Raw genomic sequence first — 14926 nt, 5'->3', positions numbered from 1 at the left:
TAACAATTCGACATTGGTTTTTAAACAACTGTTAGTAATATTAATGCTTTGTCTATTGTTTTATGTATTTTACTTACCAACGGCACTTTGCTTTCCCATATGAGAAAGAAAATCTTTTCCTTAAAAAAATTCACAGAACATACCATATTATTATAATTCAGAAATAATCATACTGACAAATATAACCATTTGAAGTGCTATGAAAACTATAAAACAAATATCTAATGACAGCTCTTAGAAAAATAAAATCTCTTAGAAAAATATAATCTCTCAAAAGGTATCTGTTCCCTGGAAAGGACCAAAATATACAATTCTTCCTTCAAAAAATGTATCTCTTGCTATAAAATACTTAGAAAACCATCAGACTTTAGCAATAACTCAAGAGGCCCCTTGGGCCCAACAATACTGACAATCTGTGTTTATTTTATCAGATCCTTCATAACATATTTATTCTTAAGTCCTCAAGTTATTATAGTAATAAGAACATCTTAAAGCAGCATCAACAGGTCTCCGTATATTATCCCAATGTGAGGAGTGGTGTTATTGTGGTGTTATTGTGGGCTTGTCTGAGGATGTTTAGAATTGGAGCTAAAAACTCTTCTCTAAAGGTAAGGAATCAAACACAGATGTACACCTAGCAGCAATCTAGTTCAGACAGTCCCAATGACTGGCAAACGAAGTCACCTTGTACCAAGAGATGACCTGTTCTATTCCAGGCTGGAGCAAGTCGAGCAGTGAGTGAATATGAAAGGCAGTTTTGAAGAATGACAGGAATTACTCTTTGTGGAGCCTCCATCTAAAACATTAGAGAAAAGATGGGCAAATTAAGAGAAATTGCTACGTATCGAGAAACTCGGATACTATCTATAGTCTCAGATCAACATCCAACAAACTACACAATTCTAGATAAAAATTGCTGTTGTTCTTGTAACTAGTACTTATAACTTAGTTATAAGGCCAAAGAACTGAAAGAGATGCTCATCTGAAGCCACCACTGCGGCAGTGCTGAGTGCCAACATTTCCTGCTTACGCTTATGCCTAGACTGTACTTCGTCCGTACCCACGTACCCTGCTCCACACACAGGAACACAGCAAAGAACGATATTATGGTTTGTTCATTTGTTCCCTGTAGTTTAATGTTAGAGATGGCTAAGTACAAAAATCACACATGCAACCAAATACATATCTAAGTATACAGAGTTAGTCTTTAATATTAAGGTTTTCACTGCTGACTCCAAAGTAGTTGGAATTGGATTTATTTCTCCCACTTGAAATTGCTTAAAAAACTGGGCAAATTACTTGAAACAACGGTTCATGAAATGATGGACACTATGGAATGAGGAAGAGTTAATCTTTATAGAGCAAAGGCCAACAAGATGAACCCCGGGAAATCACAGAGCCCATCCTGTTGGCTTTTCCTTTATGGAGGATAAGTTCCCCGTTTGTTGTATAGAGGGTTCCAGGCTGTGGTAATGCAATCTAGAGAAGGCACACACACGTGAGGAAACTGGTGAGGGTCAGAATGTTTGTGTGCTACAGAAGCGTCCAATACAATCCAGAAAAGTCTGTAAGAAAGACCAACAGAACTAATTGCTGGGATTTCCACAATTACAGGCAGAGATATTGATATCCTGATCTAATAACTTGCACAGGCAAATGAAGGAACATTGACTACATCTATAGTATTTTATACTCTGAACCCTAAAAACACCCCAATAATTATTTTTAAATTAGAGGTTTAGAACATCTTTCTAAATAATAATTGAATGGGGAAGTAGTAGCAGATAGATTCCTGGGATCCCTCGCTTGGAAACCACACAGCCTATTTGTAGCAGATGTTAGGAAGCATTTGTAACTAGAAAGTTAGAGACAACTGCTTAAAGAACATGTATAACACGGAATATACCTGTACTAAAAAGGAATGGCATTCTCAACCAGTCATCATTTTAAGAAACTAGAAGAAGGAGGATAAAACAAAACCAAATCAGGTAGAGGAGAATGCTATGGGCCAAGATGGTGGGGGAAATCAATAAAATAAAAAGTGGTAAAACAATAGAGAAAAATCAATGAAACCAAATCCCTCCTCTTAACCCTACCACTGATTGTCAACTCTCTATCCAGGAGACAAGAAAATCAAAAGACCACAGAAACCAGAAAGGAGGCACTGCCTCAGATTTACTACAAAGGGAATAAGAGAGCACCAAAGCAACTTCATCAAAACAAATGTGAGCGTTTAAATGCAAAGGCCAAAATCCTTGAAGTTACAGCTTCACTGCCTGTTAAAGTAAAACTATAGCTACCCATTTTCAAAATCTAAGTTTCAGATAGCCCTACGGGTGAGTTTTGTAAATCTTTTAGGGAAGAAATAACAAAATCAGACACGACTTCTTCCAAAAACTTTTTTTTTTTTTTTTTTTGTTTTTGTTTTTGTTTTTTTGAGACAGGGTTTCCCAGAGTAGCTTTGGAGTCTGTCCTGGATCTTGTCGACTACAGTTGTAGATCTGCCTTTGATCCTAGCTTGGGAGGCAGCACTTTTTTGTTTGCTTGTTTTTTGTTTGCTTGTTTTTTAGGGAGGGGATATTATTCTCTGCTGGGATTAAAGGTGTGGGCCACCACCACCTGGCTTCTGATGGCAGGGATCTTCACTGGTCCATAGTTATGATGGTTGATCTTAATTGTCAAACTGATTGACTTGGAGTGCCAAAAGGATGAGTAAAACACTTCTGGGGGTGTCTGGGGATTTCCAGATTAAGGGGTAAGACCTCTTTTTCTGTGTGTCCTTAAATAATTGTTTGGAAATATCTTGAGGTCTTTTCCCCATGTAAAACAAAAACTTGTGAGAAAGATACTCCAAATTTTGTTTGTTAGGTTTTTGTTATTTATTTATTTTAGGCAACTCTACACAAACTAGGATCATTAGGAAAGAGGCAACCTCAACTGAGAAAATGCCTCCATCAGACTGTCCTCTAGGCTAGTCTGTAAGTTTTTAAAAATTAGTGATTGATGTGGGAGGGCCCAGCAGAGTATGGGTGCTGCCACCACTGGGCAGGCAGTCCTCTGTTATGTAAAAATGCAAGCTGAATGAGCCCTGTTGCAGGCCTGTATGCAGAACTCCTCCATGGTCCTGGTCTGTGCTTCAGTTCCTGCCTCAAATGCCTACCCTGGCTTCCTGTGGTGATGCACTGTGATATGGAAGTATAAACCACATAAACACTTTTCTCTCCCGAGATGCTTTTTTGTGATGGTGTTTTATCACAGCAGCAGAAAGAATAGTAGGACCCTGGTAAAATAAGTAGAATCTACAACCAATGGAACATCTGTATTATTATTTTAAGCACATACCTTAGCTCCATATTTCTCAATATAGGCATTAAGTCTCCCAGATTGAAAAAATGGTATCTGTAACAGAAAGTCCACATTTGTAAAAAGGACTTAACATAGGTACATAACAACACATTGTTATATATTAACATTTTAAGCAACATACAACAGAGGGCACAGGTTTTGGCTATCATTCTATATTGTCAAGGTGAAGTTGCCTGATATTGACACGACCTCCAAGCCATATAAAAGCAGAGGCAAATAAATTGCATATAAGAACTTGACATCTTTTAAATGTATAAGACATACTTAGACATGAATATGGAAAATGGACCTAAATAGAAGTTTAAATTCAAAAGGCTTCAACCTACTAATGAAAGAAATGTAAGTATTAGCAGACTAGTAGGTATTATTTTGCTAAACGGGCATGGTATCAAATAAACATAAAAATTATATATCTATGCCAATAGATTATGCAGCAGAGAAGCTTCTTATGCAGTAGATGGCCATTAGCACAGAGACTCGCAGCTAGTCTGTGTGTGGAGAATGAATGGCTATGAGCTGCTTAGCCATAAATGGAAAACCATTATCATACTCCCTACCTCCCAGGCTCATGGGACATCATGGAGGAAGGGACAGACAGAAAGACTGTAAGAGTCAAAGGTCAGGGAGGACTGCTGTGTAATAGTTTCTTCTGGATATAACAGGGCCATTCACCACAGTGCTGGTGGCCCGCACAAACCAAGACAACCAACATTCAGGCATGGATGAGGGAGGGACATTCAGCACCCCACACTTAGCCAAAACACTATTGAGGGTTGATGGTGCTGGAGGTGGGGTGGTGGGGGGATGGGGGTGGTGGTGACAGGTTTTCTTCTTCAGGGGCATGGTCCCTGTTAGGATGACCACTGTAGGAGAGATGGCCCTACTACCATGCTGTAACGAGAGCCAGTGGATTATTTTTTAAGAAAGAGGATATGAAGTTGGGAGAAGGAAGGGGGTGTATATGGAAGGATTTGGAGGGGGAAACTAGAGAATGAGATTCAAATAAATTGTACGCATTTATGAAATTCTCAAAGAATAAAAATGTTGACTCACTGAGATGAGAAACTTAAGTATACTCAAAATATTGAAAAAAGGCATTGAAGCCCCATGCTATCTTATACACTATACCATAACATTATTCCAGCATTTACATCAGATAAAGCTAAATATTAATTTAGAATCACAAGGTAGGTTTAAACGCCAGGCATATCAAAGTTAATGGGGCATTCACTCAAACTGAAGTATGGGGTCGTTAGTCCTCATAAACCATCTTTAATTTCTGCTACCATCCTTGCATTATTGTTTATCAATATTGCTCCCAATAATCATAATACCAACCGACATCACTACCCAAATTTGGTTTAATATTCCAGGCACAGGCGCTGTAAGAATATCTTCATGCACAAGCAGCAACTGCCTGTGGAGAAGAAGAAATACATCATTTTCAAGCTGAACTTGTCTACATCCATATTTGTATGTAACTGAAAAACTTAGAAGTGTAGCATAACGTCTCACTTTTCTGCCTATTTATTTAGTTATTTTTCAAAGGGGTCAGAGGTAATTTGTAATACGCATAACTAAATTACACCCAATCAGCAAGGGTGCACATTTCCTGATGCACTTGGGGATTTAAGATGGGGTACACTCCCAGGCTGTTCTCCTCATTCCTGCCTTTAGCATTTGGTTGTTTTGCAACCATCTTGCTATGTAGTTCAGGAAGCCTCTAATTTGAGGTCCTTGTTCCTCAGCCTCCAGACTGCTGGCATCACAGGTATTTGCTGTTACATCCAGCTTACTCCTAGAAATCTTGCAGGTTTTATTCTTCTCCAAGTAGTTATTTAAATGTATAATTTTGTCCTTCTATGGGTACCTTAAACAATTAAAGGGACTAAGTCAAGTGATTTTGATGGGAGGTGTCATTCTGTAAATATGTTTCTCTTATTGGTTAATGAATAAAGCCTTGTTGGCCAATAGGAGAACAAGATAGGTGGCAGGAATGAAACAAGGAGGATTCAGGGAGAGGTGGGAAGAGATTCTAGATGTAGAGACTTGAGAGAGCAGCAGTCCAGACCCTCTCTCCTCTCTGGTAAGCCAAGATCACGTGGGTTAATATTTAAGACAGAGCTAGCCAATAAGAAACACTAGTAACAAGCCAACAGCTTTATATCAAATACAGCATCTCTGTGTATTATCTGGGGCTGACACAGCTCTGGGACCAGGCTGGCAGGAAAGCTGCTCGTAACATGATTCCTTAATAATCAGGCTTCGGTTACTCTTTTCCTTAAAGATCATCTTGGATCAGGAATTGCAAGATAAATTCTTAGAGAAACATTCTCCATTGTTGTGTTTTGATGCGAAAGTTTAGAAATTACATTAATCTTTTGGTATCTTTAAGTGCCTTGTCAATAGTATATAGTAAAATGCATTTTTGGAGAGCTTGATTTATTTCATGAATTAAGTCTTATAGAGGATTAAAACTTATTTTTATTTTATGTGCACTGGTGTTTTGCCTGCAAGTATATCTGTGTGATGGTATCAGTTCCTGGACCTGGAGTTACAGACAGTTGTGAGCTTCGTGTGAGTACTGGGAATTGAACCCTGGTCCTCTGGAAGAGCATCCAGTGCTTTCAACCACTGAGCTGTCTCTCCAGCCCTGAAAAGTCAAAACTCTTAAAGCACACAAGAGGTCACAAATACAAAAGCTGGATAGTGAAATATTTACCTCAAGTATTTCAGGCCCCCTTTTAAATGTAATCTAGCATACGCGGGTTGTTTGCTTTCACAACACACATACAGATTTAGTAAACGTCCTAAGGAAAATCCTTCTACAATAGCTGTGATGGTTTCTTTAAAGTTTAAAAGCTTAGTTAGAAGACACATGTTTTCACCTGCACATCTTTATCTGCGTGCTCCTAATCTCTGTTTCTGCCACCTTGCTGCTCAGTATGATCCGGGCGGCACAGAGTCTGTGTTTATCTGGAAGAATGATAAAGAACAGGGATGGCTGCCTGGAATCATTCATGTTTTCCTGTTGGCTATGTGTTTCCGCAATCAGACCTTCAAGAAGAAGCAGCTGTAAAAAGCATGTAACATAGTTTTAGCCATGAGGTTTCAAGGCCAGCTCAGCAGATTCTATTCAATGTCATGTTAGAATAAGCGAACTTTAGCCACAAAAACCATTTCAGCTCCACGGTTTCTAACTCACTTGTATCTAGACAAGTTTTATGAAGGGACTGTTCTACGACTATCCAGTTAGAATTTAGTTCAGTGCTTTTTAAACTTATATTCATAGTTATTCACCTTTTAATAGAATAAATTAGATCACTCTCGTCACCTCTCCCAACATTCAAATCTTCAGTTTTACAACACAAATTGAATGGCTAACTTAAGTACAAATAATAATAATAATAATAATAATAATAATAATGATAATAATAATAATAGTAAGCCTAATTTATTAAATGCCAAAATCTGTTCTAGGTACTTGCTACACAGCTGCCATATTGTGTTTAGCAATTTCATTCTACAGATCCTGGCTATCCTTAAATGTTTGTTTTCAGAAAAACGAAATCTTTCCTCTCACATAATTTAAAAATAAAAACCGTGTAGCCAAGACCTTTGCTGTTTCATATTCTCTCTATACGCCACTTCAGGGTTAAAGATACATTATTTTATTATTATTATTATTTATCTTACATGAAAGAAAATCTGTAACTGTTATAACTGTTAAGTAGATTTCATTTTCAATAAATTATTTGGCTTTAAAACTTCTACTTGGGGGCACATTTTAAAATTGCTAATTCACAGGCAGCGTTCGAAGTGCATATCGAGTATTACAGAAAAGCTGGAATTAAATGCAGAGCAGGCTAGGCAAGGTCAAGTACTCTAAGGTGCACAAACGCGCCAGCGGGAGGGGACCGTTAACTTTAACACACACCTATCTTCTCTGGTTGGACAGAAACCACCAGGCCGGGAATCTGGCGCGGGCAGACTTCAGTCTGGTCACAGTAGCATGTGTCTGGCTGTGGTTTGAGGAGTGCTGGCCGTGCACGGCCTTTGGCTTGAACAGAGCTAGCTTCCCTTGAACGACCGCGTTTGAAACTTTCTTCTGGAACGTCTCTGAGCTGCATTCACCCACACGAGCTTGCAATAACATGGCCCCTTCCGTCTGCAGGCTCCACGTCCTCCTCCTCAGTGACATCCCCCAAGTCTTTCCAAGCAAATGTTACAAGGTCATCCCAGAAGCTTCTAGAGCTTCAACACCGAGATGGCGTGGATTCCATTCTCGTTATTTATTTATTTGTAAGGGAATCATAACCTTTCCCTGGCCCTGAAGCCACCCCAAAGCCAGAGCGCGCTGTCTGTCACCCCCGCGGGGTCCCTGGGGGGGGGCGGACACCAGGCCTGGCTCTAAGGACGCAGGGACGGTTCCGCCCCCGCCCTCGTCTGATGCCTCCTCCCCGTGCTCCCCCTCACCGCAGGCTGCCGGCCCCGTGCTCCCCACGGCGGCGCGGTCCTCGCAGCCCCAGGATGCTCCGCGCTCCTCCGGCCTCGAGCTCTCCGGTTCCCGGCGCGCGCGTCCGCTCGCACCACGCGCTCCAACGCCCAGCAGGCCTTGCGCGCACACGCTCCGGGCGTCCTCTCTCCCAGCAGGCCCCGCGCGCTCTGCTCCAGGGGAGTCCCATGGTCCCTTGCGCTCTGCTCCCAGGTCAGTCAGGGCTGGTGCTCCCAGGTCAGTCAGGGCTGGTGCTCCGGGGTCAGGGCTGGTGCTCCCGGTCAGGGCTGGTGCTCCGGGTCAGGGCTGGTGCTCCCAGGTCAGTCAGGGCTGGTGCTCCGGGGTCAGGGCTGGTGCTCCCAGGTCAGTCAGGGCTGGTGCTCCGGGGTCAGGGCTGGTGCTCCCAGGTCAGTCAGGGCTGGTGCTCCCGGGTCAGGGCTGGTGCTCCCGGGTCAGGGCTGGTGCTCCCGGTCAGGGCTGGTGCTCCCGGTCAGGGCTGGTGCTCTGGGGTCAGGGCTGGTGCTCCGGGTCAGGGCTGGTGCTCCCAGGTCAGTCAGGGCTGGTGCTCCCGGTCAGGGCTGGTGCTCCGGGGTCAGTCAGGGCTGGTGCTCCCGGGTCAGAGCTGGTGCTCCCAGGTCAGTCAGGGCTGGTGCTCCCGGTCAGGGCTGGTGCTCCCGGGCGGCCCCCCCCGGCGGGCTGGTCCGGGTCAGGGCTGGTGCTCCCGGTCAGGGCTGGTGCTCCCGGGTCAGGGCTGGTGCTCCAGGATCAGGGCTGATGCTCCCGGGTCAGTCAGGGCTGGTGCTCCCGGTCAGGGCTGGTGCTCCCGGGTCAGTCAGGGCTGGTGCTCCCGGTCAGGGCTGGTGCTCCGGGGTCAGGGCTGGTGCTCTGGGGTCAGTCAGGGCTGGTGCTCCGGGGTCAGGGCTGGTGCTCCGGGTCAGGGCTGGTGCTCCCGGGTCAGGGCTGGTGCTCCCGGGTCAGGGCTGGTGCTCCCGGTCAGGGCTGGTGCTCCCGGGTCAGGGCTGGTGCTCCAGGGTCAGTCAGGGCTGGTGCTCCGGGGTCAGGGCTGGTGCTCCCGGTAGGCGTCATCACCACAAAGGCGTCTTCTGGGAGAAAGTCTCCTGTAACCCAGCAGCCGACCTTCCACTCCCTCAGCCAACTGTGTGGCCTCACTAGGTTGGACTATACCCTCAACTGTGAGTCAGAAAACCCTGCCCTTCTTAAACATGGTGCTAGGCAATGTGATACGGGATTAATAAAAAAAGAAAAGAAAAGAAAAGAAAAGAAAGGCATAGGTCGTTGTCAGATGATATAATGGCCTACAAGAAAATCTCAACACATATGAAAAGAAGCTGAGTTCTTCAAAGTACAGATTCAAGAAAAGTATAAAAATTATATATTACAACAAATGTGGGGTACATACAAGAAAATTCAATACCGTTTATAATTACTAAAAAATGAACATTTAAGACTGGCAAGATGACATGGCGGCAAATGCGCTTGTCCAGCGAGGCCACTGACATGAGCTCAATGCTTAGAACCCACTTAAAGGTGGAAAGCGGGAAGCAAAATTGTCCTCTGACCTTCACACACATGTCATTGGCATGTGCACCTCTCAACACACCACACACACTAATAATAAGGACTACTTAAAACGTATGCAAAAGCAATAGTTAGATGTCTAACCAATCAAGCATATAGGACTTGTATGCTGAAGTTAAATTTCCTGATGTAAAATATCTAAGAAAAAGTCTCTGTATTCATATATTAGAAGGGGCAACAGTAAGCAATTTTTTCCTAACATACAGTGTTAATGAAAAAACGTGTGTATTGATGTGTATATGTGTGCACCTGTTTGGGTGGATGTGTGCCACATGCATGAAAGCTCTGAGGCCACTGGGACTGGAGTTATAGGCAGTTATGAACCAATCCCCAGGTCCTCTGCAAGAGCGGCCCTTGCTCTCGGCTGTCTCTCCCATCTCTTAAGGAAATTCCTACTAAAATCTCAGCAGTACATGTGTAGGCACTGTGGTGGTCTGAAAGAGAAATGGTGCCCGTAGTCTCGGGCATTCGGACACTTGGCCTCCCCTGGTGGTATTTGTGCAAGAAGCTTGTGGGGGCGTGGTCTTGGGGCGTGGTCTTGTTGGAGGAAGCATGTCACTGGAGGCATCTTCCAGATGGCATCTTCAGTTCTTTCCCAGCTTTATGCTTGCTGGTCTTAGTCACTGTCCGTTGCTGCGAAGAGACACCATGAATACTGTAAATCTTATAAAGGAAATCTTTTTACTGGGGCTTGCTTACCCTTTCAGAGATTTAGTCCATAACCAGCATGACAGAGAGCATGGCAACGTACCGGCAGATACCGTGGTGCTCTAGACCTAGCTGAGAGCTCTACATCTGGGTCTGCAGGCAGCAGGAAGAGAGAGCCCCTGGGCCTGGCTCAGGGTTTTGACACCTGAAGGCCTACCTTCAACAAGGCTACACTTCCTGATCCTTCTCAGGGGTTGCTGCTCCCTGACGGCTAAGCATCCCCATATGTGCGTCCTTTCTTATTTAACCCACACAGTGCTTTTGGTTCAAGAGGTCTGCTCTCAGCTTCTTGAGAGAGTCTGGTGACAGAGCAGACTCACCCTCTGGAACCCTAAGCCCGAATCAACTCCTTCTTTCTTGTTTCTTTGGTCCATGGCATTTTATCACAGCAACAGAAAAGTAACTAATGCATACATAGGCATCACTGTAATGTGTAAAAGCAAGGCAAAGGAATGAGATGATCTGAAACAGCTTTAGAGAAAATAAAAAAAAAAAAGCAGGAGGACTCATTTCAGGAATTATTCCACAGTTCCTTTGTCAAGGCCGAATGGTATTGGATGAGGAAGCATAGACTTATGGATCAATGGAACAGAACATAAAATTCAGAATACAACCAATGTTTGATAAATAAACCAAAAGAATTTAGTAGAGACAGGCTATTGGAGAACTTAGGGACTTGTCCCCAGCTATGTGGTCCTGGTATAGTGGTTACTTCAAGCTGAAACCTTTTCTTTCTGACCCCACAGTAAAAATAACCCTTATCACCAAAGACTGATGAGGGCAGCCATAACCCTACACAGATAAGTTCTTTACCAGACCCTTGTCGTCACTAGTGTTTACTGTCCCAACTGTCTCCTAATTGCTTCCCTTGGTTTTACCACCAAGTTCAGAGGTCCATTTGCTCTGCCATTTCTTCATGAGCTTGTTGTTCTTTTTTCTAAAACACATAAAAATGCCACGCTTTGCTTGTATTTTTCACTTTGGTACCTCGTGCAGGGCTCCATGTGCACATAAAATTAGCAATAACCACGCCTTCTCTGGCCAATCAGCTCCCCGTGTTTGTTTGATTGCTAGGTACAGCTAAACAACCCATCCAGGGATTCCTGCAGGGTGTGTGCAGGGGATTTCTTACTCCTGTCCTTTCCAGTCTGCTCAGCAAATAATGCTCGAGCAGTTTGGTACAAGAAAAAGGAACTCCAGTGTCTCCTTTACTTCACACGAAGAATAGGGAGCTTGGAATGTATTGTGCCTGGGACGTAGTGGGGTGTCCTGTAGTCCAAGCTACTCAAGACTCAGAGACGGGAAGACTTCTTGAGAGAGGAATTTGAGGCCAGCATAGGCTGCAGGGTTAGTTCCCAGCCACACTGGACCACACAATAAGGCACAGCATTAGAAAACACCGAAGACAAACACAAAGAACCAAATATAAGTGGGAAGTTTTCAAAATAAAAACACTTGGTTTTGAAAAAGACAAATATGGCCAGAGGAAAAGCTACAAATGGGTAAAACGGTTAAACAAATCATACTTCTGACCGGACTCGTCTCATACATGTGAGAGCCAGAGTTACATTTTAAGTTTAATCACTATGCCTAATGGATCCACGAAACAAAAATGCCCAAGGACAGATCGTTCCTGAAATGCTGGAGGCTATTATTTATGGAAGATAACAAGCCATATGTTTTTAACTCCCCTAAACAAGTTTGTTTGATTCAGCTGCACTGGATGTGGTCAGGAGGTTCATGGGCAGGAAATATGTGAGGATGTATGTTTGCCCCTCATTGAGAAGACAATGAAATATGGGTTTTCCTTTTTAAGCTGATACAAACTGTGATTCTTGCCCATTTCCAAGGAACCTGGAATGGGCCTGGCCAGAGCCCATCCACCTGGCCAGTATTTAATTAAAGCTTGCTTCAAATTTGGCTTTAAACTATGGTAATGATCTTATTCTCCATCGATGAGATTAACATACTCCCATAAAATTCTTTTTTTATAAAACAAAATGCTCTCAAAACACAATATTACAAAAGCAAAGAAAGATGGAGTCCAAATGGTAAATAAGTGCATGGAAAGATGGCTAATAAGTTCACAGAAAGATTGCTATTAAAGTCAGCACAATAAAGAACAACACAGTGAAAACTGGTGAGGACATTGAAGCTGGGTCCCTCGGGATTGCTGTGGGAATGTGAGGTGGACAGTGACTTAGTAGTTTCTGACAAACTGACAATACAGTTGCTTGTATTTCTCAGCAGCCACACTCCTTGGCATTTATACTAAAAAAAAAAAAATAAAAAGTTGTATTCACACAAAACGTGTGTATGATTGCTCATAGCAACTTTTCCGTAGTTAACCAAAAGCTGAAAATCACCAAAATGTCCCCTAAGCAGCGAATTTCTTTTTTTTTATTTAATTTTATATAACAAAGTCCAATTAAATGAAAACAAACATTTATACACAATATTTAGGAATTTGGGCGTCGTTCTTTCCAAACTACTTCCTGCTGGTAAGGGGCGCTGTCTTGGGGGATTCGAAGAAGATTCAGATATCCTAGCTGTAGTCTGTAGGGCTGTTTTGTCCAGCTGTTTGGAATGTAGGATCAGCTTGTACTCTGTTTCAGGCGGTCTGGCGTGATCAAACCACATTAGTCTGCAAGGAATCCACATCTTTTCATTTTCTGTGGAAACAAAAATAGAAATCCTTTTCCCCAGTAACTTGTTCTTCAACTTAATTTTGGAGTCAAAGCATTTTTTTTTAATTTAATTTATTATTTTACATGTCGATCCCAGTTCCCTCTCCCTCCCTCCCTCCCCCCAGCCCTCCCTCCCTCCTTCCCTCCCTTTTGCCCTCTCTACCCTCTCCCATGCACTCTAAACACCCTCCCCTCCCAACCCCCCACCACAATACCATATGTAGGGGAATGCCATCCAGTTGGGGTCATGTAGATCTGACAGGTCCTGTGGAGTAGGGACTAGGGCTTCTCTCCTATCTCTAGAATAAGGCAGTTATCCCTCCATGGGGGATATGTTTAAGCAGCGAATTTCTAAACAAGGTGTTGTAACAGAATAGGTCCACTGTAAGGACTCAGGCATTGTGCTGGCCTGCCCCTGTCACCTGGCAGAATACACTCAGGCAGTGCCCTGGTCAGCCCAGGTGCAAAGGACCCCTTTAAAAGAAAGACTTCTGATCACTTTAAGCTTCTCTTTCCCGCTGTTCCACGGTGGCAGACAGGACTAGTCCTGCTACCTCTTCTCTTCGATCCTCCCTCTGTTTCTGTTTCTTTACCTCTGTTCTCTTTCCTTCCCCCCCTCTCCCCTTTCTAATAAGACTTCTCACTTAAGCTCTGTCTGCCTGACATGTTTGTCCTTCTGCCTCCCCTGCTGTGGAGTCCGCCAGGGTCCCTTGCGTGCTTTGTTATAACACCCATACCATGATGTACCTACTGGAGCTATTAGGGTCAGAGCCTGGCGCCTGGCAGCCCACACAAGCCAGGCTCAGCCACCAATCCCCAGCAGGACAACTAAAGGAATAATAGTGAACAGAGAGGAAGTGGGTTTATTCAGGGCGGTCACATCTTGAAAGAGACAAATAAAGAGATGCCATGGCCCCCTTCACCCTGCAGCAGCAGCTCATCTTTGTCTCACATGGAGTTTAGGTTTAAGTAGCAGGCCAGAGTTACGCATAAATAAGCAGTTTTAGCTAAGCCTCAGCGATGACCTGTCTTTGTCTCCGCTCTAGTCTCTTCTGGTTTTGACAACTTGTTAGAAGTGTGAGGAATCTCCTTCCCAGGAGGGAGACAAGGTCCTTTCCTGGGTGACACGGGAGTTGAGTGTTTTCCTTCTCTCCTTGTGGGATTCCTATGGAAAAGCCAGTTTTGAGGGGCGGTGTCTCAGCAATCTGATAGCTAAGGGGAAGGGATAAAAGAGCCTCTCCCAGACGCTTAAGCCTTTTCTTAAGGACAGCAAAATGAATCGATACAGTTCAGGGGCAAGAAAACAAGCGAAAAAGCCAATCTCAAATGTGTTATATCATTCCATTCATATAGCAACTTGTCAAGTCAAAATAATTCAGGAATGAGGCAGATTCCCCATTACCAGGAGTTAGACACGGTAAGCATTCGAGTGTAATTCCAGAACACAGCAGCAGCTAGAGTTTGTGACAGGGACCTTATGTTTGGCGGTCACATGCACATACACCAATCCTAAAAGTAGAGGGAAATGCAGTGTATTGATGTGGATTTCTTTTGCTCCTTCTTTTATAACAAGGCCTTGTTATGTGGCTAATGTAGCCCAATCTGGCTCCAAACTCTTCATCCTCCTGTTTTCACTTTTCTGGGGCTGGTTCTAGCATGTGCTGCCTTGTTTCGGTGTTGTATAGTTACATTAATATGTAGCCACTGGCGGAAATGGGTGAGAGATGCGGAGAGCCTATCTGTTAATACTCCCTGTCAAAAGGGCAGGGGAGTGCCAGGCTGGGGTGGGGAGTGTGGCGCTCAGACTTCTGATCTTGTATCACCAGCGCTCAGGGAGTGACCCCACCCGCTGCCTCACGCGCAGACTCAGAAAAGCCTCTCCCCCACCCTGCCCGCAGGCAGCGGGTGATTGTGAAGGGCACCTCTTGTAGCCAATCAACATCCGCACACTGGGCTGGGGGGCGTGATTGGACTGGAGGAGGGCGTCGACTGAGGGCGGGAACACCATACTGGCCAATCCCCGGAGGCCAGGCGGTCCCTGCCCTGTTTGAGGCGCCACCTCACAGCCCTG

General features: G+C 44.1%; 1 protein-coding gene across 1 annotated transcript in view; it reads right to left on the bottom strand.

Moving 5' to 3' along the window:
- CUNH18orf63 (chromosome unknown C18orf63 homolog) overlaps window positions 1-6388 on the bottom strand; it is a 43129-nt gene extending 36741 nt beyond the window's left edge. The window contains exons 1-5 of the mRNA XM_051202042.1: window positions 6255-6388; window positions 4705-4783; window positions 3343-3399; window positions 685-796; window positions 78-119 (exon numbers count right to left, since the gene is read on the bottom strand). Coding sequence (XP_051057999.1) covers window positions 78-119; window positions 685-796; window positions 3343-3399; window positions 4705-4783; window positions 6255-6388 — 424 coding nt within the window. The remainder of the gene's footprint in view (window positions 1-77; window positions 120-684; window positions 797-3342; window positions 3400-4704; window positions 4784-6254) is intronic.
- Window positions 6389-14926: the final 8538 nt, after the last annotated feature.

This window comes from Phodopus roborovskii, unplaced genomic scaffold (assembly GCF_943737965.1).
Source record: "Phodopus roborovskii unplaced genomic scaffold, PHOROB, whole genome shotgun sequence".
Taxonomy (NCBI): Eukaryota; Metazoa; Chordata; class Mammalia; order Rodentia; family Cricetidae; genus Phodopus; species Phodopus roborovskii.
The sequence above is the reverse complement of the archived record's forward strand: the minus strand, read 5'-3'. Positions and strand labels throughout refer to the sequence as shown.